Here is a 27,780-nt window from a genome sequence, read left to right on the forward strand (position 1 = left end):
CTATCAGTAATTCACACACACAATTTTCTTTACTGGGATAAATTATCATTCCAATGATTAAACTAACATTTACTGCCACATAATTCTAACTAGGTGAGAAGAAATTCAGGGGGAAAAAAAATTGCAAAATAATTTTTTGAAGATTTAAATATCAGTGTAAGAAACATACACCTGCTTGTGAGGATGGAATTTTGTTAACTTGAATTGCGTCTTGGTAGAGAGTGTTTTTTTTCTGCTATCTTTAGATCAATTGGCACAAATGTATACAAAGCTTTATTCTTTGATAATCTAGCAGAAGTTTGAAAAATAACTATCTTTGATACTGCATATTCCTCAGTCATCAAAGAATTAGTCACCCGACTGGAAGCTGTACAGTTATATAATGGGAGAGTAGGGGAATACAGCAAATGGAGATATTGTGAATGGATAGTTTAGATTGGCCAATGTGCTCAGTTTAATATATTCTATCTAAATTGATCCACTGCATACAGATTAAAAATAATCCTTCAGAAAATACTGGTTACGAACTCAGAGCTCTCTCAACCAGATCTGTGCTACAATAAGACATCCAAAGCCATAGGAGTAAACCTGAATTTGTAGCGAAAATACACACATAGCTGAAGATGGTTGTCTTGTTGCTACTGTGGGAATGCGACCTGCTGCAACCTACCAGGATTCATGTTGAAATATCTGAAAACAATCTTTGAAAGCAACCCCAATTTCCCAACTACCTATAATCCATTTTAAGAATGTTTCATTGGGTAAATTTTCAAAGACTTGTTCGCTGATGCGTGTTTTAATTGCACCTTCTCCTAATTTTGTCTTAAACAGCAAAACAAAAGTGGGAATTTTAAAATTGTGACATTTTATATTGATATATTTAAATAACTTTGCATCAAATTCATTTGAACTTTTAAGATTTCCATTCCGTTGCAAATGTGAAGTGGAATGAATAAATATTGAATAATCATGATTATCTTTTTAGAATCAATGGTATCAATAATACTGTTATTGATTCCTTGTCTGAAGTTTTCCTGGTAAAATGTATGGATCTATATTTTAAAAATATTCAATGATTGTGTTGCTAGCTTGTTAGGGCATTGTCAGTGGTGCACTATGTCTTTACTGCTACATTATGATCTATCTCAGTAAATATGCCTTTTTGGAGCACAGTGCCTTAATAAACATGACCTTTGAAACTTCCTAGCCAACTGGCTTGGCCTCCAAATAAATCAGCCAACAATTGAACATACTATCAAGTATATTCGAATCATTTCATGGATTCTGCCCAATGCCTTGAGAAAGAGTCTTTGTGTTCCTCTTCTGCAATATTGTGCTAATAATAAACCCATCAGCAAATGTGTCATCAAATAATTAGTCATCTGGCTGGAAACTGAATATTTATGACTGAGTATCAGCCAATTAGTTATTCATTCCATTGGGCATTCTCAGAACTTTTATCTTTAAAACTGAAAGGTGTCAGATTCTTGGTTCTATTTACTATTTGTAGTTCTATGTGACTTTAGTGACCCTGTCTTAAGCTTCATAGGTTTCCAAACGTCACCCAATATGGGTTTTGAAACTTGAATGAATATGATTCCAAGTTGGTGTTTAATTCAGAATAAATCTAAACATTCAATACGTGTTTCTTCCTTTGAACAGGCCAAACTGACAATTACATTGGTGTCCAGGTTACCTTTTGCTTTAGAATTCTGGATTTATGTGCCCTGCCCATTTTAACACCAGGCAGCCATTCAGTACTCAAGAACTAGTGATAAGGAAGCTTTGAATAGCTCCACAGTCAGAGGGAGGATGTTTTGTTTTCTGGAATCTGAATAGTATAGGCATGATTCTGTAAACCTGCACTCACAGCAAGGAGCAATGTTTACAGCAATGTGGCCCTATCTCCAACCCACTGCTTCCTACATGCATGGCTACCCTGCTTGGATCACTCCTTGTATGACTCCTGGGGGGAGAAATTCAGTTGTTTGCGCCTCCCGTTAGCGCCTTAAGAGGGCGCTAATTGGGCGCAAAGCAACTAGCGCTAATTGGGCGCAAAGTAACTAGCGCTGGGCGCGGCGATGTTTGCGGCGCTCGCGAAATTAACTAGACATTTTGCGGCGGCGCTAAACACTACCGACACGATCTCCTGCGCCGGCAGATTGTGACGTCAGTCGAGTGTGCAACGCCCCATTAGCGCCCCGGACCGGATATTGAGTGGTGCCCCCTGCCTTACCGCCTGCCGCTAGCAACGACACGTTGAGGGGAGCGCTATGCTGTTAGAAAGGGACTAGGGGAGCGCTATTTAAAGGCGACCGCTTCCTGCCTTTTATTGTCGGTGACATTTTTGCACCACGCATTCTGAGAGAGAGAGAGAGACTTCTGGAGAGATTCAACGCTGTGTGAAGGAGTTTTGAGTACTGAGCTGCACTTTGCAGGTTTATTTTGATTTGCCCTTCCTTGCTTCGCCAGCGCTCTGAGGTAGCGCCTCGCTGCTCAGCCTTTGCGCCTTAAGACAGGTGTGAAGCGCCTGATTTAGCGCTCCAATCACCTCCAGGGGCGATAAAAGCCAAGTTTGCTGTCGGAGGTGATAATTAGCGCCAGGCGCTAAACTTTGCGCACGGCCAATAATGGTGCCCCAAATGGAGCAATACTGAATTTTTCCCCCCTTAAGTCTTATATTGGCCCAGTTGAAGGCCAGCATTGGGTTCAACTGTGATACCCTCCATGTCTCAAAGCCTGCTAACGCTCACTGTCTAGGCTTACATGTGACAATAACTATTTGGGTAATGTCATGGAGGGCTGTTGGTGCCCGGGGAATCACAACTCAGTATTGGCTGTTGCTTTCAGGAGTTCAGGAGACAGAAGGAGATAAACTGGAAATATCAAGAGAAAAAAACAAGCACAGTAATTTCAAACTCCAACAGATTTTGCTGAAATGGCAAATTTGTCCTAGAGCTTGTGACATTACTGGATTTCATTGTCATAGTAACATTTGTGGAGTAGTCACCCTGCAGTCAGAATTTATAGGTCACTCTCAAATTACGGACAAATAGGGAAAAAAAAGTACTGTAAATATCATTCAATAAATGTTATAGGCTAGAGAGCAGGACATGGTATTAAATAGATAATCTGAAGTGAGTTTCCTTATGCCATCACCCAGCCCCCACACATCACTATTACTGTAGCACAACCAAGTTGAAGCTTACTACTTTCATAAGGTAATGCATAAGATTTTAAAATACTAGCTAACCCAGCCAATACTTGCCCTGGGATTGAGGAAGTGGTTGGAGTGATGATTCATCAACAGTTTAACTGGGTTTTCAATACACATTACAAACTCATTTAATAAATGGAGCTACATTTATTTTTAAGAGTGAGACATCAAAATAGGTTTTGTGTTAAACTCCAAATGAATAATCATCCCAAGGGAAACATCCAAGTCCTAGAAGTGTCATGAGGCTGATCCCCAATGTCAAAGATCTAAGTTAGGAGGACGGCTAGAAAAATTCAAACTTGAAAAGAAGTGAATCAGAGGTCATCTAATAGAGGTCTATTGTGGCAGAGCCACTGAGGGACTCTGAACAACTGTATATAATTCCCTTTAACGATGTGTTAGCTACAGACTAAATCTGTACCATTGTATATACTGTTTGCATGTACAGTGCGCGGTCCCTTTAAGAGCGCGGGCAAACGCGATGACATACTGCCGCTAATCACGTGATCACCCAAACGCGGGAAAAACGTGATGGCGTCATGACGCCATCCACGGGACCGCCGAGCAGTCCTCGTGGAGCCTCCGACCTGTTAAGACCTGTATTCATAGTTCTCTTGCATCAATCTGTTTAAACTCGTTAGTTTGACATTAAAAACCTTTTTGATTGATTGCCTGCGTTGAACTCAATCTCTAGATAGGAATTTGACCATTCCTACACTATAAGGTATTAAGTGGAATAAAAAAGCTCAATCCAGAGCACCATTTAAGCATTTATCCTTTTACAAGGCAAGGGTTAGGGTTAGGGTTAGGTAAAAGCAAGCAAGCACTTTTTCAAGAAGAGTTGTCCTCCGATAGGATAGCAGGGGCAAAAACCATGGAATAATTCAAGATGCAATTATGGGGCACCCTAAGGTTTCTCTGGAAGGATGAGCTAGGATGGCCGTGGTCTCTCTGTCTGGTACTTATCTTTGTAATGAATGGTGCCAGGTTAGTTTCAATGGGATTTGAAGCCTGAGAGTGAGGAGAGAGGTTCGGAGAAAATGATTTAAGCAGCAAGTTGTTATCCTGGGGAATGCTTTGCCAAAGGAGTGGTTGAGGCAGAGACCAGTTTATCTTCTAAGGAAAAACGGAATAATTATTTGAAGCAGCTGATGATACAGGATTATGGGGCAGGGGATTAATTTCGGGTTGCAGTAATGAAGGGCACAGTGGGCCTAATGGCCTCCATCTGTGCTTAAACACATCTATAGTTCTGAAAACAACAACAACTTGCATTTATATAGCACCTTCAACGTAGTAAATTATCCCAAGGTGCTTCACAGGAGTGTTATCAAACAAAATTTGACACCGAGCCACATAAGGAGATATTAGGACAGATGAAGGAGGTAGGTTTTAAGGAGCATCTTAAAGGAAGAAAGAGATGTAGAGAGGCAGAGAGGTTTAGGGGGAGGGAATTCCAGAGCTTAGGGCCTAGACAGCTGAAGGCACGGCCGCCAATGGCGGAGCGATGAAAATCGGGGATGCGCAAGAGGCCAGAATTGGAGGAGCGCAGAGATCTCAGAGGGTTACAGGGCTGGAGCAGGTTACAGAGATAGGGAGGGGCAAGGCTATGGAAGGATTTTAAACAAAGGATGTGAATTTTGAAATCGAGGTGTTGCTCAACCAGGAGCCAATGTAGGTCAACGAGCACAGGGGTGATGGGTGAACGGGACTTGGTGCGAGTTAGGACACGGGCAGCCGAGTTTTGGATGAGCTCAAGTTTATGCAGGGTGAAAGATGAGAGGCTGGCTAAGAGAGCGTTGGAATAGTCGAGTCTAGAGGTAACAACAAAGGCAGGGATGAGGGTTTGAGCAGCGGATGAGCTGAGGCAGGGGCGGAGTCGGGCGATGTTTTGGAGGTGGGAGTAGGCGGTCTTGGTGACGGTGCGGACACGTGCCTAGCCCAAAAGCATGACCAAGCAAAGCAACCAGAAGCTCAAAAGCACACCCACTGCTATTGAGCATATTAAAATAAAACTCCTCCCTCATGGTAGTTACACTGACATCATATCTTGCTGTCTGGCGGAGGCGGAGGTCCCCAATGGAGGGCTCTCTACGCGGGAGTCCTCCCTTTTTCTATTGGGGACTTGGCCTGGAGGGTGTTGCATGGAGCAGCCCCGTGCAATAAAGTTTTAAATAGGTTCATGGAATCCCAGGCCGCCTGCCTTTTCTGTGGCCTGGAGGAGTCCGTGTTCCATGTATATACCGAATGTGAGAGGTTGCAGCTGTAGTGTATGTACCTTTAAGGGGAGAACTACTTTTTACAGCTCCTGTATACTGTAGTACCGGCAGTGACCACACCTGTATATAAACCCTGAGTAGGGATCTGTACTGTTAGTTTTTAGAGTAACCCTCATCCAGTAAACACCTGTTGTTTGTTATCTGCAGTCTCTATCTATTTATTGAAGGACACCATACATCAAGATACACGGATTTAACAGTGGCGACGAGAAGTGGATTCAAACCTACCTGAAAGAAAAAAAAAAGAAGGCCGAGTCCAGAAATACGGGCGTCGACCATCCAGAGAAGACTTGAGCATCGCAGAGGAGGCTGTTAAGAGCTGGGCTTGGTTCTCCAGTCACGACGATCCAGCGCAACGGGCTGGCAACAGGTACGGCGCAGACCCTTCCCAGACAGCGACGGCACAGATAAAGGCTGAGCAGAGTCGACGGGGTAAGAGAGAGGGTGAAGCGCACAGGGCGCAGCCAGGGTTGAAGACCGAGCGGCGTCGACGAAAACAAAAAAAAATAAAAGAGAGAGAGAGGGTAAAGCGCACAGGGCGCAGCCGGGGTTCGGGACCGAGCGGAGTCAACGAGAGAGGCACGCAGGAAAACGCGCAGAGCGTAGTCAGTGATCAAGGGCCGAGCAGCGTCCATGGAGAAGAAAGGGAAGCGCTGGAGATGCCATCTGAGCCGCAGCGGAGAAGAAGGGAGAGTGCGGGAGACGCCTTTAAAAACAAATTTTTTTAGCTGCAGCGGAGCAGAAGGGAGAGCGCGGGAGACGCCATTTTGTTTGAGCCGCAGCGGAGAAGAAGGGAGAGCGTGGGAGACGCCATTTTTTTGGAGCCGCAGCGGAGAAGAAGGGAGAGCGTGGGAGACGGCATTTTGAGCCAGTCTAACCACACCCAGGGATGCCGAAGAGTGGCAGTGTCACAGCGTTCGACAGTGAAGTCGAAGATTGGACGACATATGTCGAATGCATAGAAGGGTACTGCAAGGCGAATGAAGTGCCAGATGACAGGAAAGCGCTGGTATTGTTGAATTTAATGGGTGCAAAAACGTATGGCTTGCTGCGAAACCTAGTAACCCCAGAGAAGCCAGCGGAAAAGGATTTTGAAAACATAGGCCTAGAAATTGAGTGGGCTTAGCGCCCAATTAGTGGCGCTAGAGGGCCTTGCGCCGGACTTATAGCCGTTTTGCAAATTGACTTGGGCCTTACCATCGGCGTTATCCGGTAGCGCTGCGCCGGCACCGATGACGTCATCGGTGTGCGCAGCGTCCCGGTTGCCGTGGTAACCCGGCCCCAAGCCCAAATTCAGTTGCGCCCGCCTCGCCCGTGGCAGGCGCAACTAACGAATGTGAAAAGTGTTCTTACACGCCTTTGCGCCGGCGCATAAAGGTGGAGCGGCGGCCGGCCGCGTTCCCGGCGGCCGCCTGCCCGCACCTCCCTTCCCGGACTCCTGCATCACCCCCCCCGCGGCCCTGATGAGTGTGTGCTGCGAACCCGGCACTTCCCCGAGGTGCCGGGCTCAGATGTCGGGGGAATCCGCCGGACAGTTGTCGGCTGCAGGCAGCTCCTCCTTAACAGAAGGAGGAGGCCTGCAGTTCCCCAGCCTGCCGCACCGCATCGGGTGCCGCAGCGGGGGATTAGCGCTGGGAAACCCAATTCAACGCCCGTTTTCAGGCGCTAAAACCCTCCTTTAGCGCCCGCCGCCGTCTGGGGCCGGCGCAACCGAATTTTCGTCGGGCGCTGCCGCATTAACGCTGGCACAAAATTTCTGGCGCTACAGCCCTGGCGAGCCCACAACCCAATTTCTAGGCCATAGTGTCAATACTACAGGACCACTTAGACCCCACACTGCTGCTGATAGCGGAAAGATTTAAGTTTCACAAAAGGAACCAGCATAAAGATGAAAGTAATGCTGAGTATTTAACGGAACTGCGCAAGCTATCGAAACACTGCCAGTTTGGAACGGGACTAGCAGATACTTTAAGGGACAAGTTTGTGTGTGGGCTTCAAAGTGAAGGAACCCAGAAACGGCTTCTATCAGAAAAGGATCTTACGCTGGACAAGGCTTTCAGCATAGCAGTATCACACGAAGCAGCAGCACGGGGCGCGGCAGAGATACAACGGAGACCGCAAGAATATGGCACAAATGAAATGTCACACGGAACAGTAAAGTGCTATCGCTGCGGCAGAACGACACACGACCATAAGGATTGCTGGTTCAAGGACCAAGTGTGCAGGCAGTGTGGAAAAGTAGGACACATAGTAAGAGTCTGCAGGTCAGAAAAGAAAACCAGCAGCAAGAAATCCCCACAGGAGAAGTACAAGAAGGTACATAAGGTGACGGAGAGTAGTTCAGACGAACTGCAGAGTGACACAGACTCCGGAAGCAAGGAGCTGGGTTGTCTGAAACTACATAATGTGATCAAAACGGAGGATCACCAAACTATCTGGGTCACGCTCAAGATAGCCGGAGTCCAAGTGAAAATGGAATTGGACACAGGATCAGCCCTAACAGTCATAAACCAAAGGGACTACAAGCGGCTATTCTCACATATACCCTTGAGAGATACGGAGATTGTCTTGAAGACGTACACGGGGCAAAAGGTCTAACCCAAAGGAAAAATAAGGGTGAACGTTATATATAACGGCAAGGAAACACCAAAAATGGACCTATATGTATTGCCAGATGGAGGACCACCACTACTAGGGCGTGAATGGATCCGGAAGATACAGCTAGATTGGCATTCCATACAAGCACTGACTGTAGAAGCCAAAAAGGATGACGACGTCACACCTGGACAACTGTCAAAAATGCTAACTGATGCACAAGAAGTGTTCCAGGAGGGACTCGGAACACTAAAAGGCATAGCAGTGATGATCAAAATAGAGGAAAATGCAAGCCCAAAGTTTTTTAAGGCCAGACCGGTACCTTATGCGATCCGCCCAGCCGTCGAAGCAGAGCTGGAAGGTTTGGAACTTTCAGGAGTACTGTCCAAAGTGGACTGGAGCGAGTGGGCTACACCCATCGTTCCTGTAATGAAGAGGTCGTTGAGTAATACGCCTGGGGAACCAAAGAAGGTTCGCATCTGTGGGGACTTTAAGGTGACAGTGAACCCAGTCCTTCACACTGTACAATATCCGCTTCCACGGATTGAAGATATTTTCGCCTCGCTATCTGGAGGGAAACGCTTCACTAAGATTGATCTGGCCCAGGCGTACCTGCAAATGGAGGTAGAAGAAGCCTCGAAACAGTACCTCATGATCAACACTCATAAAGGTCTCTACCAATACAACCGGCTGGTGTTCGGGGTAGCATCAGCTCCGCCTATTTGGCAAAGGGCAATGGATCAAGTCCTGCAAGGGATTCCAGGGACCCAGTGTTATTTGGACGACATCCTGGTCATGGGCGAAAATGATAGTGATCACCTCGCCAACCTGGAGCAGGTGCTCACTAGATTGAAGGATTATGGGCTCCGAGCTAATAGCCACAAATGCGAGTTTTTCCAGAAGTAGATCTCGTATTGTGGCCACATTATTGATGAAGAGGGGTTACATAAGTCCCCTGAAAAGATTGAGGCAGTAGTCAAGGCTCCAGCACCGGAAAATGTGTCACAACTGAGGTCGTTCCTCGGGTTGGTGAACTATTACCATAAGTTCTTGCCGAATTTGTCTATAGTACTACACCCACTGAACACCCTACTGCAAACGGGGGTACCATGGAAGTGGAATGATGAATGTAAACGAGCTTTCCAGAAGTGCAAAGAATTGATCACATCAAAAGAGGTGTTGGCTCATTTCAACCCAGCACTACCAATTCGGTTGGCGTGTGATGCATCACCCTATGGCATTGGAGCGGTGCTGTCGCACAAATTCCCGGATGGCTCAGAGAGGCCAGTAGCCTTTCCATCTCGGTCACTAACCTCAGCCGAGCGTAACTATGTCCAGATTGACAGGAAGGCCCTCAGCCTAGTGTGGGGAGTAAAAAGTTCAACCTCTATCTGCATGGGCAGAAGTTCACCTTGCTGACTGACCACCAACAATTAAATCCGTGTGTTAATGGAGACACGGAATGCAGGAGTTGGTTTAACAAGTCTTTACTGAATGGAGACAATCTGAAAACTGAAACTACAGAAGCGTGCTAGGGCCTTTTATACAGGGGTGGTCACTGCCGGTACTGCAGTCTGAGACCAGTTATTCCCTTAAAGGGACATACACAACAATTCCTCCCCTTTTAGATAAAAAGTACATAACATTCATTTAACAACTAAATAATAACTAATTACAATTACAATTACGGTTGCTAGATACATTAGTTGAAGTTAAGCAATTATAAGTTCAGTCTTTGAGGAGGCTTCCTGATTCTGTCAGGATAACGCCTCTTTGGGATATCAGGTTCTTCTGGCAAGGTTGAGTCGGGATCAATGTCGTTGTTTGGTTCGTCTGCTTCCAATATCACCGATTCTGCGGTAGATGCAATTGGTACTTCGGTTTCATCGCCAGGTGTATCAGATCGTGGTGTGGAGTTGAGGTTTTCCAGTGACTCTAGAATCTGGTCAGCATGGCGTCTTACAATGCTCTCTCCAACGTCCACGGTATACATTAGAGGTCCTTGCCGTGTACAGATCGTTCCTGGCTGCCATTTCTCTGTGCGGTAGTCCCGGGCCAAAACTGGTTGACCTATCTTAAAACTCCTGGTCGGCCTTTCATTCATATTCTGAAACTGCCTGTTCTCCACACCTCTTCTGACGTTTGGCTTAACCAAATCCAAGCGGCATCATAGTCTTCGATTGAAGAACATCATGGCTGGAGTTTGGTTGGTAACCGCATGTGTCGCATTCCGGTAGGCAAACAAGAAGTTATCCACCTTGTGTTGTAGGGGTATATCTTCATTACACATTGCCTTGATAGCCTTCTTGAATGTTTGAACAAATCTCTCGGCCAACCCATTAGTGGCTGGATGATATGGGGCGGATGTGTAATGCTTAACACCATTGTTCTTTAAGAACCTCCGGAACTCTTCAGACACAAATTGTGGTCCATTGTCAGAGCAAATCTGTTCAGGCAGCCCATTCCTGGTGAATATGGTTCGTAAGACTGTGATAGTTTTTTCTGTGGTGGTTGAGGACATTTTTATTACCTCTGGCCACTTTGAATGTGCATCCACTGCAATTAAAAACATCGAGTCCATAAAGGGACCAGCAAAATCAATGTGCACCCTTTGCCATGGAGATGAGGGCCACTCCCATGGATGTAGAGGGGCTTGTGGTGGGGCGTTTTGGACCTTCTGGCATCCTGTACAGCTCTTGGTCATCTCTTCGATTTCTCTATCGATTCCCGGCCACCACACAAACGCTCTGGCTAAGTTCTTCATTTTTACCCCTCCCAGATGACCCTCATGAAGCTCATTGAGCACTCTATCCTTCAATTTGGGTGGAATTACTACTCTGGATCCACACATCAAGGTTCTTCTGCACACTGACAGCTGTTCTCTTCTTGGCGAGAATGCTGGCAGCAGTGGTTCGCCATGTGCTGGCCATCCCTTCACCGTTAAATCATAGACCCAGGAGAGTGTCGGGTCATTTCGTGTTTTCTTTTCTATGTTTGCATTCGTCACAGGGAGACATTCGACAATAGTCGAGTGGAATAACTCCACTGGATCCACTGCCAGTTCTTCTTCCACCATCGGCAACGGTAGGCGCGACAATCCATCAGCATTCCCATGCTGTTTAGTTCCTTTGTACTCGATGTCATATTGGTGTGCCCCGAAGGAAAAGGGACCACCTCTGTAGCCGTTGCGCCGTCATTATCTGTACGCCCTTCTGAGGGTTGAAAATGGAGACGAGAGGTTGATGATCAGTTAGTAGAGTAAATTTCTAACCGTGCAGGTAGTGATTGAACTTCTTCACCCCCCACACCAGGCTGAGGGCCTCTCTGTCAATCTGGGCGTAGTTACGCTCGGCTGAAGTTAACGAGCATGACGCAAAAGCTATCGGCCTCTCAGAACCATCAAGGAATTTATGTGACAGTACCGCCCCAATGCCGTAGGGAGACGCATCACACGCCAGTCTTATCGGTAGTGATGGGTTGTAGTGAGCCAATACTTCTCTTGAAGTGATTAGGCCCTTACTCTTCTGAAAGGCCCGCTTACATTCATTGCTCCATTTCCATGCTACTCCCATTCGTAGTAGGGCGTTCAGTGGATGCAGAATTGTGGACAAATTCGGCAAAAACTTATGGTAGTAATTCACCAATCCGAGGAATGACCTCAGTTGCGACACATTTTCAGGCGCTGTAGCCTTAACTACAGCTTCAATTTTGTCAGGGGACTTATGCAACCCCTCTTCATCAATCACGTGGCCACAATACGATATCTGTTTCTTAAAAAACTCGCACTTGGGGCGATTGGCTCGTAGCCCATGTTCACGTAGTCTAGTGAGCACCTGCTCTAGGTTGGCAAGGTGTTCACTGTCATCTTCACCTGTCACTAGGATGTCGTCCAAGTAACACTGAGTCCTCGGAATCCCTTGCAGGACTTGTTCCATCGCTCTTTGCCATATCGCCGGAGCTGATGCTACTCTGAATACCAGTCGATTATACTGGTAAAGACCTTTGTGAGTGTTTATCGTGAGATACTTCCTAGAGGATTCTTCAACCTCCATCTGCAAATATGCTTGTGCTAGGTCAATTTTTGTAAAACGCTTCCCTCCAGATAGTGAGGCGAAGATATCTTCTATCCTTGGAAGAGGATATTGTACTGTGTGAAAGACTGGGTTCACTGTCACCTTGAAGTCCCCACAGATGCGAACCTTCCTTGGCTCCTCAGCCTTATTGTTTAACGTTTTCTTCATGACAGGAATGATGGATGTCGCCCACTCGCTCCAGTCTACCTTAGATAACACGCCTGCATTCTCCAGATTCTCCAGCTCTGCCTCAACGGCTGGGCGAATTGCATATGGTACCGGTCTTGCTTTGAAAAACTTGGGAATTGCATTCTCCTCTATTTTTATCGAGGCGGTTACGCCTTTAAGAGTGCCCAGTTCTTGTTGAAATACCTCTTTGGCGTCAGCTAAGATTGTTGACAATCGTCCAGGAGTGATGTCGTCATCCTTTTTACCAGCCACTGTCAGTGCCTGAATGGAGTGCCAGTCTAAATTTATCTTTCTGATCCATTCACGTCCCAATAACGGTGGTCCACCATCTTGCAGAATGTAGAGATACAATTTCCGTATTTTCTTGCCGTTGTATTCGACAGGCACACTTATTTTTCCTCTGGGGTATACTTTTTGCCCCGTATACGTCCTCAAGACAATGGATGTCTCTCTCAGGGGTATGTGTGAGAATAGCCGCTCGTAGTCTCATCGATTCATGACGGTTAGAGCTGATCCTGTATCCAATTCCATTTTGACTTGGGACCCTGCTATCGTGAGGGTGGCCCAAATGGTTCGGTGATCCTCTTTTGCGATTACGTTGTGAAGTTTGAGACAGCTTAGTCTCTTGTTCCCGGATTCACTATCGCTCATCTGGTCTTCGGAGCTACTGTCCATCATCTTTTGTACTTTCCTGTACGGTTCCTTAGTAGCCTTTTTATTGTCGTTGGTCTTCTTCTCAGACCTGCAAACTCATGCAATGTGTCCCATCTTTCCGCATTGCCTGCATATTTTGTCCTTGGACCAGCAGTCCTTCTGGTCATGGTTTGTTCTGCCGCAGCGATAACATTTTGCAAATCCCCGTGTCATTTCGTGGGTGCCGTATTCCTGTGGCTTTTGTTGTATTTCCGCAGCTCCCCTTGCTGCTGCTTCGTACGATACTGCCACGCTGAAAGCCTTATCTAGCGTCAGCTCTTTCTCTGAGAGTAACCTCTTCTGGGTTCCTTCACTCAGGAGTCCACAGACAAATTTGTCCCGTAAGGTATCTGCCAGTCCTGCTCCGAACTGGCAGTGCTTTGATAGCTTGCATAGTTCCTTAAGGTAATCAGCATTGCTCTCATTTTTATGCTGATTTCTCCTGTGGAATTTAAATCTTTCTGCTATCAGCAGCGGTGTAGGATTTAGGTGTTCCTGTAGGATAGCAACAATTTCGTTAAAACTCTTCGCCTTCGGTTTGGCTGGAGTAATCAGGTCCCGCAATAGGCCGTACGTTCTTGCGCCCATTAAATTTAGCAATACCAATGCCTTTTTCTCCTCGGCTATTTCGTTTGCCTCGCAATATACCTCGACTCTTTCCACATACGTGGTCCAGTCTTCTATTGCATTATCGAAGGCAGTGATATCGCCAGTCTTTGGCATCTTGAAAATCTAAGATGGTGTCTCCCACGCTTTTCCTTCGTCCCCGATGGATCAAAATGGCGCCTCCCACGCTTTTCCTTCTTCCCCGCCAAGTTAAGATGGCGCCTCCCGCGCTTTCCCGCCGCTGCTGTCAACGCCGCTCTCCGCGGGATTTTTATTTTTAACCGTTCCCGTCCTGGAGCGGACCCTCTGGGACACTTCCCTCCCTCTTCTTAGGTCCGAACGCTGCCCGGCTGCGAAGCACCGGCCGCGCCCTGTGTGCTCCACCCTCTCTCGCTCTCTTTGCTTCCCGACTCGCTGCCCGGCCCTGTTGCAGAGCCACCCGATCGAGCTCTAGCCTGCCGCAGCCCAGGAAGGATCAGTGCACTACCTGCCACCAGCCCGATTAGCTGGGAAACCACAGACTGGGGAACCAAGCCTGGCTCTTGGCAGTCTCTCCTGCAAGTTTTCAATCCGATGATTTGGAGGGCGGTTGCCCACAGTCGACACCCGTTTCTCGAGTTTCTTTGGATTATATTTTTTTTCTTTCTTCTGGCTTCGACCTTCAATAACGTCGTCTGAGGTGCTGCCAAGTTGCAGGTAAGTTTGTTTCTTACTCGTCGCCAGTATTAAATCCGTGTGTTAATGGAGACACAGAATGCAGGAGTTGGTTTAACAAGTCTTTACTGAATGGAGACAATCTGGAAACTGAAACTACAGAAGCGTGCTAGGGCCTTTTATACAGGGGTGGTCACTGTCGGTACTGCAGTCTGAGACCAGTTATTCCCTTAAAGGGACATACACAACACCAACCACTTGTCTCCATCTTTAATCCAAAGAAGGGCGTTCCGGTGATGACTGCGTAATGGCTACAAAGATGGTCCCTTTTTCTAGGGGCGAACCAATATGAAATCGAGTATAAGGGCACGAAGCAGCATGGAAACGCTGATGGGCTATCACGCCTGCCACTGAAAAGGAATGGGGTAAGGCATTACACATCTGCCCCGTATCATCCAGCCACAAATGGATTGGCTGAGAGGTTCGTACAAACCTTTAAAAAAGCAGTAAGGGCCATGTGCGATGACAACGTTCCACTGCAGCATAAGGTGGACAATTTCCTGTTAGCCTACAGAAATGCGACACATGCAGTCACCAACCAGACCCCGGCCATGATGTTCTTTAACCGAAGGTTGAGATCTCGCCTAGATTTGCTCAGACCAAATGTACGAAGAGATGTTGAGAATAAGCAATTCCAGCACATCAATGAGAAGCCGACAAGGAGCTTCAATGTAGGGCAACCAGTCTTGGCCCGCGACTACCGAACAGAGAAATGGCAACCAGGAACGATATGCACATGGCAGGGGCCATTAATGTACACAGTGGATGTTGGGGAGAACATTGTGAGATGCCATGTCGACCAGATCCTAGAGTCACAGGAACGAGTCAACCCCAGGTCTCGCGTACCTGGTGATGAACCCGACATACAGGTGGCATCTACCCCAGAAACAGTAGCATCGGAAGCTGATGAACCAACTGACGACAGGGGGCCAGAATCGCCTCCGCACCAAGAGCAAGACATTCAGGAAAGGCGCTATCCAGAAAGGATCAGGAAGCTGCCCCAAAGACTGAATTTATAAATGGACTATTTGCAGTTAATGTTGCATGTTAAAAGTGTTAATTGTTAAATGAATGTTATGGTACTGTTAATCTAAAAGGGGAGGAATTGTAGTGTATGTACCGTTAAGGGGAGAACTACCTTTTACAGCTCCTGTATACTGTAGTACCGGCAGTGACCACACCTGTATATAAACCCTGAGTAGGGATCTGTACTGTTCGTTTTTAGAGTAACCCTCATCCAGTAAACACCTGTTGTTTGTTATCTGCAGTCTCTGTCTATTTATTGAAGGACACCATACATCAAGATACACGGATTTAACAGCAGCCCCTCTTTCATTATTTGAAGGGGCTGCTCCTCGATTTTTGGCTGCACTTCAGTCCCACGCTCCTGATCTTTGGTCACCCGGTGCGGAGGGGAGCGGGCAGGTCGGAGGACCTTCTCGTACGACTGCTCCTGGGCCCAGCCAAAGAGGCCATTAACCGGTCCAGGCAGCGGGCGGTCGAGGGGGTCGTTTTGCCCGATTGCCTGCCTCTCTTCTGCGGCCATGTTTGCGCCCGGGTGGCCCTGGAGATGGAGCACGCGGTGCCCGCCGGCACGCTCGAGGCCTTCCGCGACCGGTGGGCGCCGCGGGGACTGGAGTGCATCATCACCCCTGGCCAATGAAATTTTAATTCAATTTGTTAAGGTTCCTTTAAAGTTTTATTAATTTGCAGACAATTTGTTTAATCACCCAAAATGAAAAGAGGACACTGACATCATCCGTCTGCCCATCGACATGACAGCCCCCTCCCTCCTCCTTCAGTGTTAATCCTCGTGCCTACACAACAAAGTTTGTTACATTTTTGCAGGGGTAGAGAGTGAGCAGCGAGGTTCAATGTGGGGAGGTGGGTGTGGGTGTGGAGGAGAACGCCCGGCGGTGGGACCCGGGTGTTGCAGTTTTCCCCTTGGAACAGATACATTGCCGGCGATTGGTATGTGTGTGTGTGTCAGGGTGACTGCCGTCTGCCGGAGGAAGGGCGTTGTTGCTGTGTCTGGCAACAGCTGATCGCCTCTCCAAAAAAAAGGATTGCCTTCAGGGTCTTCTTCCTTCCGTCTCAATTCGAGCAGCAGGAGATGCGGGAACTTGAACCACCGGCAGCGAGCAGAAGCAACATTTAAAAGCAAATTTACAAAAAAAAACACACACACACAGTCAAGAGCAGCGCTGCCCCCTCTGCCATTGCCACTGCGTCCAGCCGCAGCCACGGACATGTCAGAGCACCGGCTGATGGTGGAAGAACTCAACGAGCTCCTAGCAAACGACAGCGGCTTTTACAGCCTCCCATCCCAGCACTGCAATGAAGTTTACTCCAGGATCTATGTGGGCAATGCGTAAGTTTTTTTTTTAATTTACAGCTTGCTGCTTACTTAAGACATCGCAGCCACAGGCTGCCGGATCGCCTGTTTTAGTTTCCTGATTAGCAAATCGATTGCAGCTTCAGCTAACCTGACAGTGAGCTACTGAATCTCTAATCATGCTTGAGTATTTTTTTTTAATCTTCTGTGCTGTAAAACATACCTGTCAGATTTTAGTAGATTATGTCCATCCCAACAATTAATTCATATATTTAAATTTTTTTTACCATTCTTTTAAAACAGGGTGTTGATTTTTTCAGGTACAAATGACCTTACTGCCAGGATTTTTAAGTTTCTGTTTATCTCTGTGATACGGGTTGCCCGGAATGTGTTCACTCAAGCGAATTGTACAGAAGGGTTTTAGGTTGCAGCCTGCCCTGTTGCGACCCAGGAGCAGTCGCCAGGTTGTAATGCTGGAGTTTTGCGCCGAGCTCTGCCTACAGCAGGTGGAAAAATGACTTCACAGTCCAACTGGGGCCTAATGTAAAGGTCCGATTGCCACATTGAAGTATCTAGGCAATGAAAACTTATGTGCAATAAAGCACATATTGTCTAGTGTAGAATGGTCTTTACTAACTTAGTCAGGCCCTTATCGAGTAAGTGATGAAAATCTAAGTTGAGGTCCCAGGTTCAATCCCTGGGCAGTGCTGGGCTGACTGACCTTAGTGCTATAGTTGGCCTCCTGGGTGGGGGCATCCCACTCCTGATTACTGGCCAGTGACCCTTCTAGAAAATATACAAGTGTGTATGTCGAGTAAAGATAGGATTGAACTCAGTCGTGATACCCATTACAGTCGAATAGCCTACTCATTTACACATGAAGAATGGCCACTTTGGTGAGCATGTATCAGCTTTAGACGAAGTGAGGAGAAAATTGGAACAACACTTTTGTTTAATTTAACAGATATACTGTGCAGCCACCAGAGGCTGTACTTTAATGCAATTCTTGCAGGTGCAGTGAAGGGGTTATATTGACTTGTGAAATTGTCTCCTAATGTGACAGCACCACAGGACTGGCACAATGTGTTGCACTTGCAGCCTTCCATGTGCTGAGCTCCTGCTCCCAGCTGTGCACTATGGGACAGTGCCACGCACAGAGGCCAGGCAGTTGGAGAGAGAGAGAGAGAGCCATCCTTGGTTGACCTTGGGACAGAATTGGTGGGGACCTAGCAGTCGGGTGCCCACTATTTGCCTGAGGATGGCGTGTCAAAAAAAAACACACAGGGCAAACCCAAGAATATGCACCATGGCCTTGGATTGTAGAGTCCATACATAGCCTTTTTTGTAATAATTGTTTTTAAACCATTTCAAAAAAAGGAATTCAGTAAGTCAGTTCTAGACCTGTTAAGTGATTGTGTAAGCAGTGGTTGTTAGTCTCTTAGGCAGGACTGATTAAGTAAGTGTAGTGTCCATCGAATGGTGTCAGATTATAGCTAGTAAACACAGATTCTAAACTCAGTGTTAAATCAACCTACATTTTCCAAGAGAGTTCAATATCCTATGTTTGTAATGTAGATCCTTTGGAAGTATTTTTTTCTGCCTGTTATGAATTTGTCACTTTTATTAATGTGGTAATTTAAAATACAGTAATTTGTTATAGCAGAAGGTGCTGGTAATTTTGGTGATGTAATGTAGTTAAGATATATGGACCAATAAAATTCCAGCAAGGACCAAGGAGAATTTCAAATTAAAACCCTATTGTACAAGGTCTTAAAGGGTTAAATTAGGAGGGCAGGTTGAATAAACTTCATTTGTATTCCCTTGAGATTAGATGGTTAAAGGGTGATCTAATTGAGATATTTAAAATGATAACGGGATTTGTTAGGATAGAGACAGAGAAACTATTTCCTCTGGTGGGGGAATCCAGAACAAGGGGGCAGAATATTATTAGAGCTAGGACATTTAGGAGTGAAATCAGGAAGCAGTTTTTCCACTCCGGATACTGGAAATCTGGAACACTCTCCCAAAAGGCTGTGGATGCTGGGTCAATTGAAATTTTCAAGACCTGCGATTGATAGATTTTTATTCGATAAGGGTATCAAAGAATACAGAACAAAGGTGGATAAATGGAGTTGAGGTATAGATCAGCCATGATCTAATTGAATAGTGAAACAGGCTCAAGGGGGTGAATGGACATTCCTATCTTCCAAAGTTCCTTGAAATCTACAATGAAGGATCGGCGATATATTTCCAAGTCAGGATGGTGCGTAACTTGGAGGGGAACTTGCAGGTGATTGTGTTCCCATGTGCCTGCTGCCCTTGTCCTTCTAGGTGGAAGAGGTCGCGGCTTTGGGAGGTGCTGCTGAAGAATCCTTGGCGAGTTGCTGCAGTGCATCTTGTAGATGGTACACACTGCAGCCACGGTGTGCCATGGTGGAGGGAGTGAATGTTTAAGGTGGTGGATGGGGTGCCAGTCAAGCGGGCTGCTTTGTCCTGGATGGTGTCGAGCTTCTTGAGTGTTGTTGGAGCTGCACTCATCCAGCCAAGTGGAGAGTATTCCATTACACTCCTGGCTTGTGCCTTGTAGATGGTGGAAAGGCTTTGGGGAGTCAGGAGGTGAGACACTCACCGCAGAATACCCAGCCTCTGACCTGCTCTTGTTGCCACAGTATTGAGGTGGCTGGTCCAGTTAAATTTCTGGTCAATGGTGACCCCCAGGATGTTGTTGGTGGGGGATTCGGCAATGGTAATGCCATTGAATGTCAAGGGAGGTGGTTAGACTCTCGCTTGTTGGAGATGGTCATTGCCTGGCACTTGTGTGAAACGAATGTTACTTGCCACTTATCAGCCCAAGCCTGAATATCGCCCAGGTCTTGTTGCATGCGGGCATGGACTGATTCATTTATTGAGGAGTTGTGAATGGAACTGAACACTCTGCAATCATCAGTGAATATCCCCACTTCTGACCTTCTGATGGAGGGAAGGTCATTGATGAAGCAGCTGAAGATGGTTGGGCCAAGGACACTGCCCTGAGGAACTCCTGCAGTGATGTCCTGGGGCTGAGATGATTGACCTCCAACAACCAAAACTATCTTCCTTTGTGCTAGGTATGATTCCAGCCAGTGGAGAGTTTTCCCCCCAGATTCGCATTGACTTCAGTTTTACTAGGGCTCCTTCATGCCACACTCAGTCAAATGCTGCCTTGATGTCAAGGGCAGTCACTCTCACCTCACCTCTGGAATTCCTCTCCGGTTGGACCAAGGCTGTAATGAGGTCTGGAGCCAAGTGGTCTTGGAACCCAAACTGAGCATCGGTGAGCAGGATATTGGTGAGTAAGTGCTGCATGAGCGATCATAATATGATCGAATTCTTCATTAAGATGGAGAATGAAGTAGTTGACTCGGAGACTAGGGTCCTCAATTTAAATAAAGGAAACTACGATGGTCTGAGGAGCGAGTTGGGTAGGATTGATTGGGGAATGGCACTCAAAGGGGTGACGGTGGATAGGCAATGGCAAACATTCAAAGACCGAATGGATGAGCTACAGAATTTGTTCCGAATGGATGAGCTACAGAATTTGTTCATCCCAGTTTGGCATAAAAATAAAACAAAAAAGGTGACTCAACCGTGGCTAACAAGGGAAATTAGGGATAGCATAAGATCCAAGGAGACGACATATAAATTGGCCAGAAAAAGCAATAATCCTGAGGATTGGGAGCAGTTTAGGATTCAACAAAGGAGGACAAAGGGATTAATTAAGAAAGGGAAAATAGAATATGAGAGTAAGATAGCAGGGAACATAAAAACTGACTGTAAAAGCTTTTATAGATATGTGAAGAGAAAAAGATTGGTGAAGTCAAGCGTAGGTCCCTTGCAGTCAGAATCAGGGGAATTTATAATGGGAAACAAAGAAATGGCAGACCAACTAAATTCATACTTTGGTTCTGTCTTCACAAAGGAGGACACAAATAACCTCCCAGAGATGCCGGGGAACATAGGGCCTGATGAAAGGGTGGAACTGAAAGAAATCAGTATTTGTAGGGAAATGGTGTTAGGATAATTGATGGGACTGAAGGCCGATAAATCCCCAGGGCCTGATAATCTACATCCCAGGGTACTTAAGGAAGTGGCCCTAGAAATAGTAGATGCATTGCTGGTCATCTTCCAGAACTCGATAGACTCTGGAACAGTACCCATGGATTGGAGGGTAGCTAATGTTACCCCACTATTCAAAAAAGGTGGTAGAGAAAAAGCGGGGAATTATAGACCGGTAAGCCTGACATCGGTAGTGGGGAAAATGCTAGAGTCCATTATAAAAGATGTAATAGCAGAGCACTTGGTAAGCAGTGACAGGATCGGACAAAGTCAACATGGATTTACAAAAGGTAAATCATGCTTGACTACTGGAATTTTTTGAGGATGTAACTGGTAAAATAGATAAGGGAGAACCAGTGGATGTGGTGTATTTGGACTTTCAGAAGGCTTTCGATAAGGTCCCACATAAGAGATTAGCGTGCAAAATTAAGGCACATGGGATTGGGGGCAAGGTATTGACTTGGAGAGAGAACTGGTTGGCGGACAGAAGGCAGAGAGTTGGAATAAACGGATCGTTTTCCGAGTGGCAGGCAGTGACTAGTGGGGTACCGCAAGGATCGGTCCTAGGACCCCAGCTGTTCACAATATATATGAATGATCTGGACGAGGGAATTGGATGTAATATCTCTAAATTTTGCAGACGACACAAAGCTGGGTGGGAGGGTAAGCTGTGAGGAGGATGTCGAGAAACTCCAGTACGATTTGGACAGATTGGGTGATTGGGCAGAAACATGGCAAATGCACTATAATGTGGATAAATGTGAGGTTATCCACTTTGGTGGCAAAAACAGGAAGGCAGATTATTATTTGAATGGCAATGGATTGGGAGAAGGAGAAGTGCAAAGAGACCTGGGTGTTCTTGTGCACCAGTCGCTGAAGGTAAACATGCAGGTGCAGCAGGTGGTTAAGAAGGCAAATGGTATGTTGGCCTTCGTAGCAAGAGGATTTGAGTACAGGAACAAGGATGTTTTGCTACAGCTGTACAGGGCCTTCGTGAGACCGCACCTTGAGTATTGTGTGCAGTTTTGGTCGCCTTACCTGAGGAAGGACGTTCTTGCCATGGAAGTACAGCGAAGATTCACCAGGCTGATACCTGGGATGGCAGGAATGACGTATGAGGAGAGATTGTGTCAATTGGGCTTATACTCACTGGAGTTCAGAAGACTGAGAGGGGATCTCATCGAAACCTATAAAATTCTGTCAGGCCTGGACAGACTAGATGCAGGAAGGATGTTTATGATGGCCGGGGAGTCCAGAACCAGGGGTCATAGTCTAAGGATAAGGGGTAAGCCATTTAGGACTGAAATGAGGAGGAATTTCTTCACCCAGAGAGTGGTGAACCTGTGGAATTCTCTGCCACAGAGGGCGGTGGAGGCCAGTTCATTAAATATATTCAAGAAGGAGTTGGATATATTTCTTAAGGCGAAAGGGATCAAGGGATATGGGGAGAAGGCAGGGACAGGGTACTGAATTTGGATGATCAGCCATGATCTCATTGAATGGCGGAGCAGGCTCGAAGGGCCGAATGGCCTACTCCTCCTATCTTCTATGTAGCACTGTCGACGACACCTTCCATCACTTTGCTGATGTTTGAGAGTAGACTGATGGGGCGGTAATTGGCTGGATTGGATTTGTCCTGATTTTTGTCGACAGGACATACCTGGACAGTTTTCCATATTGTCGAGTAGATGCCAGTGTTGTAGCTGTACTGGAACAGCTTGGCTAGAGATGCGGCTAGTTCTGGAGCACAAGTCTTCAGCACGATAGCTGGGATGTTGACGGGGCCCATAGCCTTTGCTGTATCCAGTGCGCTCAGCCGTTTCTTGATATCATGTGGAATGAATCGAATTGGCTGAAGACTGGCCTCTGGGGACCTCAGGAGGAGGCTGATATGGATCATCCACTCGGCACTTCTGGCTGAAGATGGTTGCAAATGCTTCAGCCTTGTCTTTTGCACTTGCGTGCTGGGATTTGCCATCATTGAGGATGGGGATATTTATGGAGCCGCCTCCTCCCGTTAGTTGTTTAATTGTCCACCACCATTCACGACTGGATGTGGCAGGACTGCAGAGCTTTGATCTGATCCGTTGATTGTGGGATCGCTTAGCTCTGTCTATAACATGCTGTAGTCCTGTATTGCAGCTTCGTCTCCACAAGAACTGTGCGGTGGTCACTGCTACCAATACTGTCATGGACAGATGCATCTGCAACAGGTAGATTGGTGAGGACGAGGTCAAGTAGGTTTTTCCCTTGTGTTGGTTCTCTCACCACCTGCCGCTGGCCCAGTCTGGCAGCTGTGTCCTTCAGGACTCGGCCAGCTTGGCTAGTAGTGATGGACGTTGAAATCCCCCACCCAGAGTACATTCTGTGACTTTGCTACCCTCAGTGCTTCTTCCAAGTGGTGTTCAACATGGAGGAGTACTGATTCATCAGCTGAGGGAGGGCAGTAGGTGGTAATCAGCAGGAGGTTTCCTTGCCCATGCTTGACCTGAAGCCATGAGACTTCCTGGGGTCCGGAGTCAATGTTGAGGACTCCCAGAGCCAATCCCTCCTGACTGTATACCAATGTGCCGGTGGGACAGGACATAGCCAGGGATGGTGATGGAGGAGTTTGGGACATTGGCTGAAAGGTGTGATTCTGTGAGTATGACTATGTCAGGCTGTTGCTTGACTAGTCTGTGGGACAGCTCTCCCAATTTTGGCACAAATCCCCAGATGTTAGTGAGGAGGACTTCGCAGGGTTGACTGGGCTGAGTGTGCCGTTGTCATGTCCGAAGCCGGTGCCTAGGTTGATGCCGGGTGGTCCATCCCTTTTTATTATTATTATTATTATTATTTCTCGTAGCGGTTTGTTACAACTGAGTGGCTTGCTAGGTCATTTCAGAGGGCAGTTAAGAGTCAACCACATTGATGTGGGTCTGGAGTCACATATAGGCCAGACTGGGTAAGGACGGCAGATTTCCTTCCCTAAAGGACATTAATGAACCAGATTGGTTTTTACGACAATCCGATAGTTTCATGGTCACCATTACTGCTACTACTGATAGTTATGATTTGGAGAAAAGCCAGTTTGGGGAATATGGGGCAGTGACCATCATGCCAAGACTGAGGGGCAGCATTCAGAACTCTTCATCAGAAACATTAATTTACAGTTGGTTTATTAGCCTCTCTAAAGTGAGGCTTTGCCCCATTTTTCACCAAACTGTGCTGTGTCCCATGTCATCCAGATGTATTGCCACATCATTGTTAGTCAAGGACAGGATGGGATCTAACTAGCTAGGTTTGTTTAAAAATACTTTTGCCCCTGATAAAGTACTAAAGTAACAACTAGAGCTGGTTTGTTTAACAGAACTTTTATGAAAAGAATTCTGTCAGTAAACATTGGGTTCACTCATGGTACCCTTCTGTTCATACATTGGTTTGAACTATATACAATTATGCATTAAGGTAACTTAGTGACATAGCTATGTGTAGCTGAAAGCCATGGCACAAATAGAGCACTCCAGTCATGCAGTAATTGGAAAACATAGTTATGAAGGTTGAGAGACCAATCTACTTCCAGCATGGGGGCTGGGAGCGTTTGGTTGGATGGTTGTCAGAGAAGGAAAGAGTCCTTTGAGCTTAGGGGCATAGTTCATCAAGAAATGAGTCCAGTGACTTAGTGCTTACCTGACTCCAGACACCGTGATCTTTTTGGCATAACATATTTGCCAATTGTTTTTTTTTCTTTATCCTTTTTTTTCTGGGTCTCTTTACATCATGCACAATATCACAAAATGAAAGTGAGAGCTGGCAACATGGTTCTTGATCTTAATCAGTGCTGCGCTGGAACTGTCTGACCTGCATTCTTTTGTTCCTCACGCCCTGTGAGAAAGTGCTTAGCTTTCATTCAGCGTCATTGCCTGATTTCAATAGGAACTCGATGGAAGGGGAATTACAGGCATGAATCTCCCACCCTCACACCCAGCTTCTTCATGGAAGGCAGCTTTAGTTTAACAGCATGGTTCACCATTGCCCCATCCATCAACCTAGGTAATCAAACTGCCAGTCCCATTCCAGGGACTTGAGGACATAAATCTGGGCTGACACTCCAGTGCAGTGCCGAGGGAATGCTGCACTGTCGGAGGTGCCGTCTTTCAGATGAGACGTTAAACCGAGGCCCCGTCTGCCCTCTCAGGTGGACATAAAAGATCCCATGGCATTATTTCAAAGAAGAGCAGGGGAGTTATCCCTGGTGTCCTGGCCAATATTTATCCCTCAACCAACAAAACAAAAACAGATTATCTGGCCATTATCACATTGCTGTTTGTGGGAGTTTGCTGTCCGCAAATTGGCTGCCGCGTTTCCCACATTACAACAGTGACTACACTCCAAAAGTACTTCATTGGCTGTAAAGCGCTTTGAGACATCCGGTGGTCATGAAAGGCGCTATATAAATGCAAGTCTTTCTTTCTTTCTCCTCTTGCTCAGAGAATGACTCATTGTAAGGCTGAATCTAATGGATTCTTCAAGTGAAAAGAGAGTCAAGAGAAGAAAATGGAGTCACAGCTCCTAACTCCAGGCTTGGTAAAATCTATGAAAAACTGACATCTTGTAACTAGAAATCATTCTGCCATGGCTTGCTGAGATGGAACCCTTAAAAAGGAAGATTGCATCTGAGGCTATTTGACTCATTTTATATTTATGACCACCCTGGGAGCATTTGCATGAGTTGAAATAGTTTTTCAAGGAGGAGTGTCGCTGGTTGGTTCATTCCGAGCATAATTGCAGTAATTTCAGCCTGAATCCATGGATCACTACAGGTTGCACATACATCTAGACCTTATGGCTGTGGCATTTATTACACGTGAAAGCTACCTCGAATTAAGTAGCCAAATGCATTTGAATGAAATACAGTATGGTTTGGGGGTATGGTGGGACTCATTTATTTATTTTTAACAGTAATATGGCCCAAGCAAAATGTTACCTCTACTGGGAACATGCACAGTTAATTTTAGAAATCACGTCAGTTCACAGTGGCAGGCAGCTGCTGGTTTGCTGCGTGTTTGAGAAAGTTCAGGCCGTTTGGTGAGCAGTCGGATCATCCCCGGAGAGACCGGATTAAACGCACTAGGCTCTTCGCCTGCAGGACTCCTGAAGTTTTCTACAATTTGCAAATAAAAATCCTTGGAGAAAGAAGACCCTCGGCATGAAATCCTATTGTTAATCACTCCGCATGTAAAGTTACAAAACATTCCAGGGAATAGGTGAGGCATTTTGCTGTCAAGCTGGTTCCAGGCACCACCAGTCATCTCTGAATCCATTTTTTTTTTTTTAAAAAGCTTTTGGACTTTTTTTTTTGCCAGTAATTTAGTTGTGCGAGCTCTCCTGGTGACTTAGTTGCAAGAACACTGCCTGTTGTGGAATTGATCCAAATAGACCAGTAAAGCCTGGCCGTCCAACAAGTACTGTATCTTGAAGTTGCTGCTGGTTTGACAGTTTTAGCTGCCACGGTCGCGTAGTCTGCCTGATGAAGAAGGGCCACTTGGGGTGAGAGGTCAGAGGCCAGCTGATGCCCTTTGGGCCTGTACCCCAGTGTGCGTCGCTGCCTGAAGAGGAGGCGATTAGGAAATTTAAAAAAAAAATGGACATACTAAATAACTGAATGTAATCATCCTTTTAAAAAGGAACGACAATTGTGAACTGCTTTCTTTAAGCTTCAGATCAACTGTTATTGAAAGGATCAATAGTTGCATTCTGTTGCTATGGTGAATGTGGGTGCATCCCCCTTTTTGTTTACAGTTGGGGATTTTTGTTCCATTGCAATGGAAATCCTGTTGAGAATGAAAAGAAATTTACAAGTTTTAAAAGTGGTAATTGGCGTTACATTACTGAAGGAATTAAGTACAATATTTCTGGAAGTCCTCATGCCACAGGTTCGATGGGTGGATTTCTTATTCGATATATATTTTCATTCTGTTGTTGTTGATAATTGCCTTCCCTCCTCTTAATTGAGAGGTTAGAATAACCTAAACCTCATGTTGTAATTGGGCAACAAAAGGCGTGGATGCTTCTGCTGGGAGGACAGGAGCAGGACAGGTTCGACAAGTTTTTCCTTTCCCCATTCCTTTGAGATGGAGAACCCACAGCGCCGAAGTGCGACTGAAACTCTCCCAATGAAGGGCACCAAATTTGAATGTTAGTCAAGGGTTGGATTTGAACTCCGACCCGGGGAGACCATTTTCATAATCTCACATTGTTACTTCACTTCAGCTTCATTTCTCCACTTATTTAGAAGCATTGCTACACTTAACAAAGCAATCGAATCTGTAGACTTTTATTAACCATTTTCTAAGTTTGTATTAGCCAGTTTCAAGCAGAAATGGAGATCATATAGAGTAGCATGTCAATTTGCAATCCTATCTAAATTATTGTATACTGAGGTAGTAGGATTGAATGTATTGCTGGAGGTTTCATCACATGGCTTCCTGCCTCCAACTGCCCAGCCTCAACACATCCATCCTCAAGGCACACTGCCTTTCCACACCAATTGGAAAGCGAAAAGACTCTTCATTACCCAATTGGATGATTCAGTCAATCAACCTTTTTCCTCATCCCCAATATTTTTATAACTAATAGAATCATACAGCTCAGAAGGAGGCCATTCGGCCCATTGTGCCTGTACCAGCTCTATCCAATTACAGGAAACTTTCTGGTATCCGGCACTGACGGGACCGAGCTGGTGCCGTTAGATCAAAACTGCCGTATAAACCAGCAGCAATGTTAAAACATAGAGCTTTTCAGCTCCGTGTGAATCAACAAACCCTGTTGCTTAGCAACAGCTTCAAAACAGTCGGCTGCAGCTGCAAGCGTCTCTAGCTGAAGCTGTTGCTTAGCTACAGACCTTGCAGAGCCTGACTGGGGGGAAAAAAAGCAACGAGAAGTAAAAAAACTTATAGAAAACGGCTCCTGAATTTTGCTGGTAGATAGAGCTTTCTGGACTTT

The 27,780-nt window shown here is 46.1% G+C and overlaps 1 protein-coding gene across 1 annotated transcript in view; it reads left to right on the top strand.

Annotated features, from left to right (window-relative positions):
- Positions 1-16,288: 16,288 nt before the first annotated feature.
- The window catches only part of dusp3a (dual specificity phosphatase 3a), a 40,680-nt gene continuing 29,188 nt past the window's right edge, over positions 16,289-27,780 (top strand). Inside the window, exon 1 of the mRNA XM_085966384.1 lies at positions 16,289-16,737. Coding sequence (XP_085822510.1) covers positions 16,616-16,737 — 122 coding nt within the window. The 5' untranslated portion in view covers positions 16,289-16,615. The remainder of the gene's footprint in view (positions 16,738-27,780) is intronic.

This window comes from Somniosus microcephalus, chromosome 24, assembly GCF_052327205.1.
Source record: "Somniosus microcephalus isolate GS21.2 chromosome 24, FLI_Smic_1.0, whole genome shotgun sequence".
In the NCBI taxonomy this organism is placed as follows: domain Eukaryota; kingdom Metazoa; phylum Chordata; class Chondrichthyes; order Squaliformes; family Somniosidae; genus Somniosus; species Somniosus microcephalus.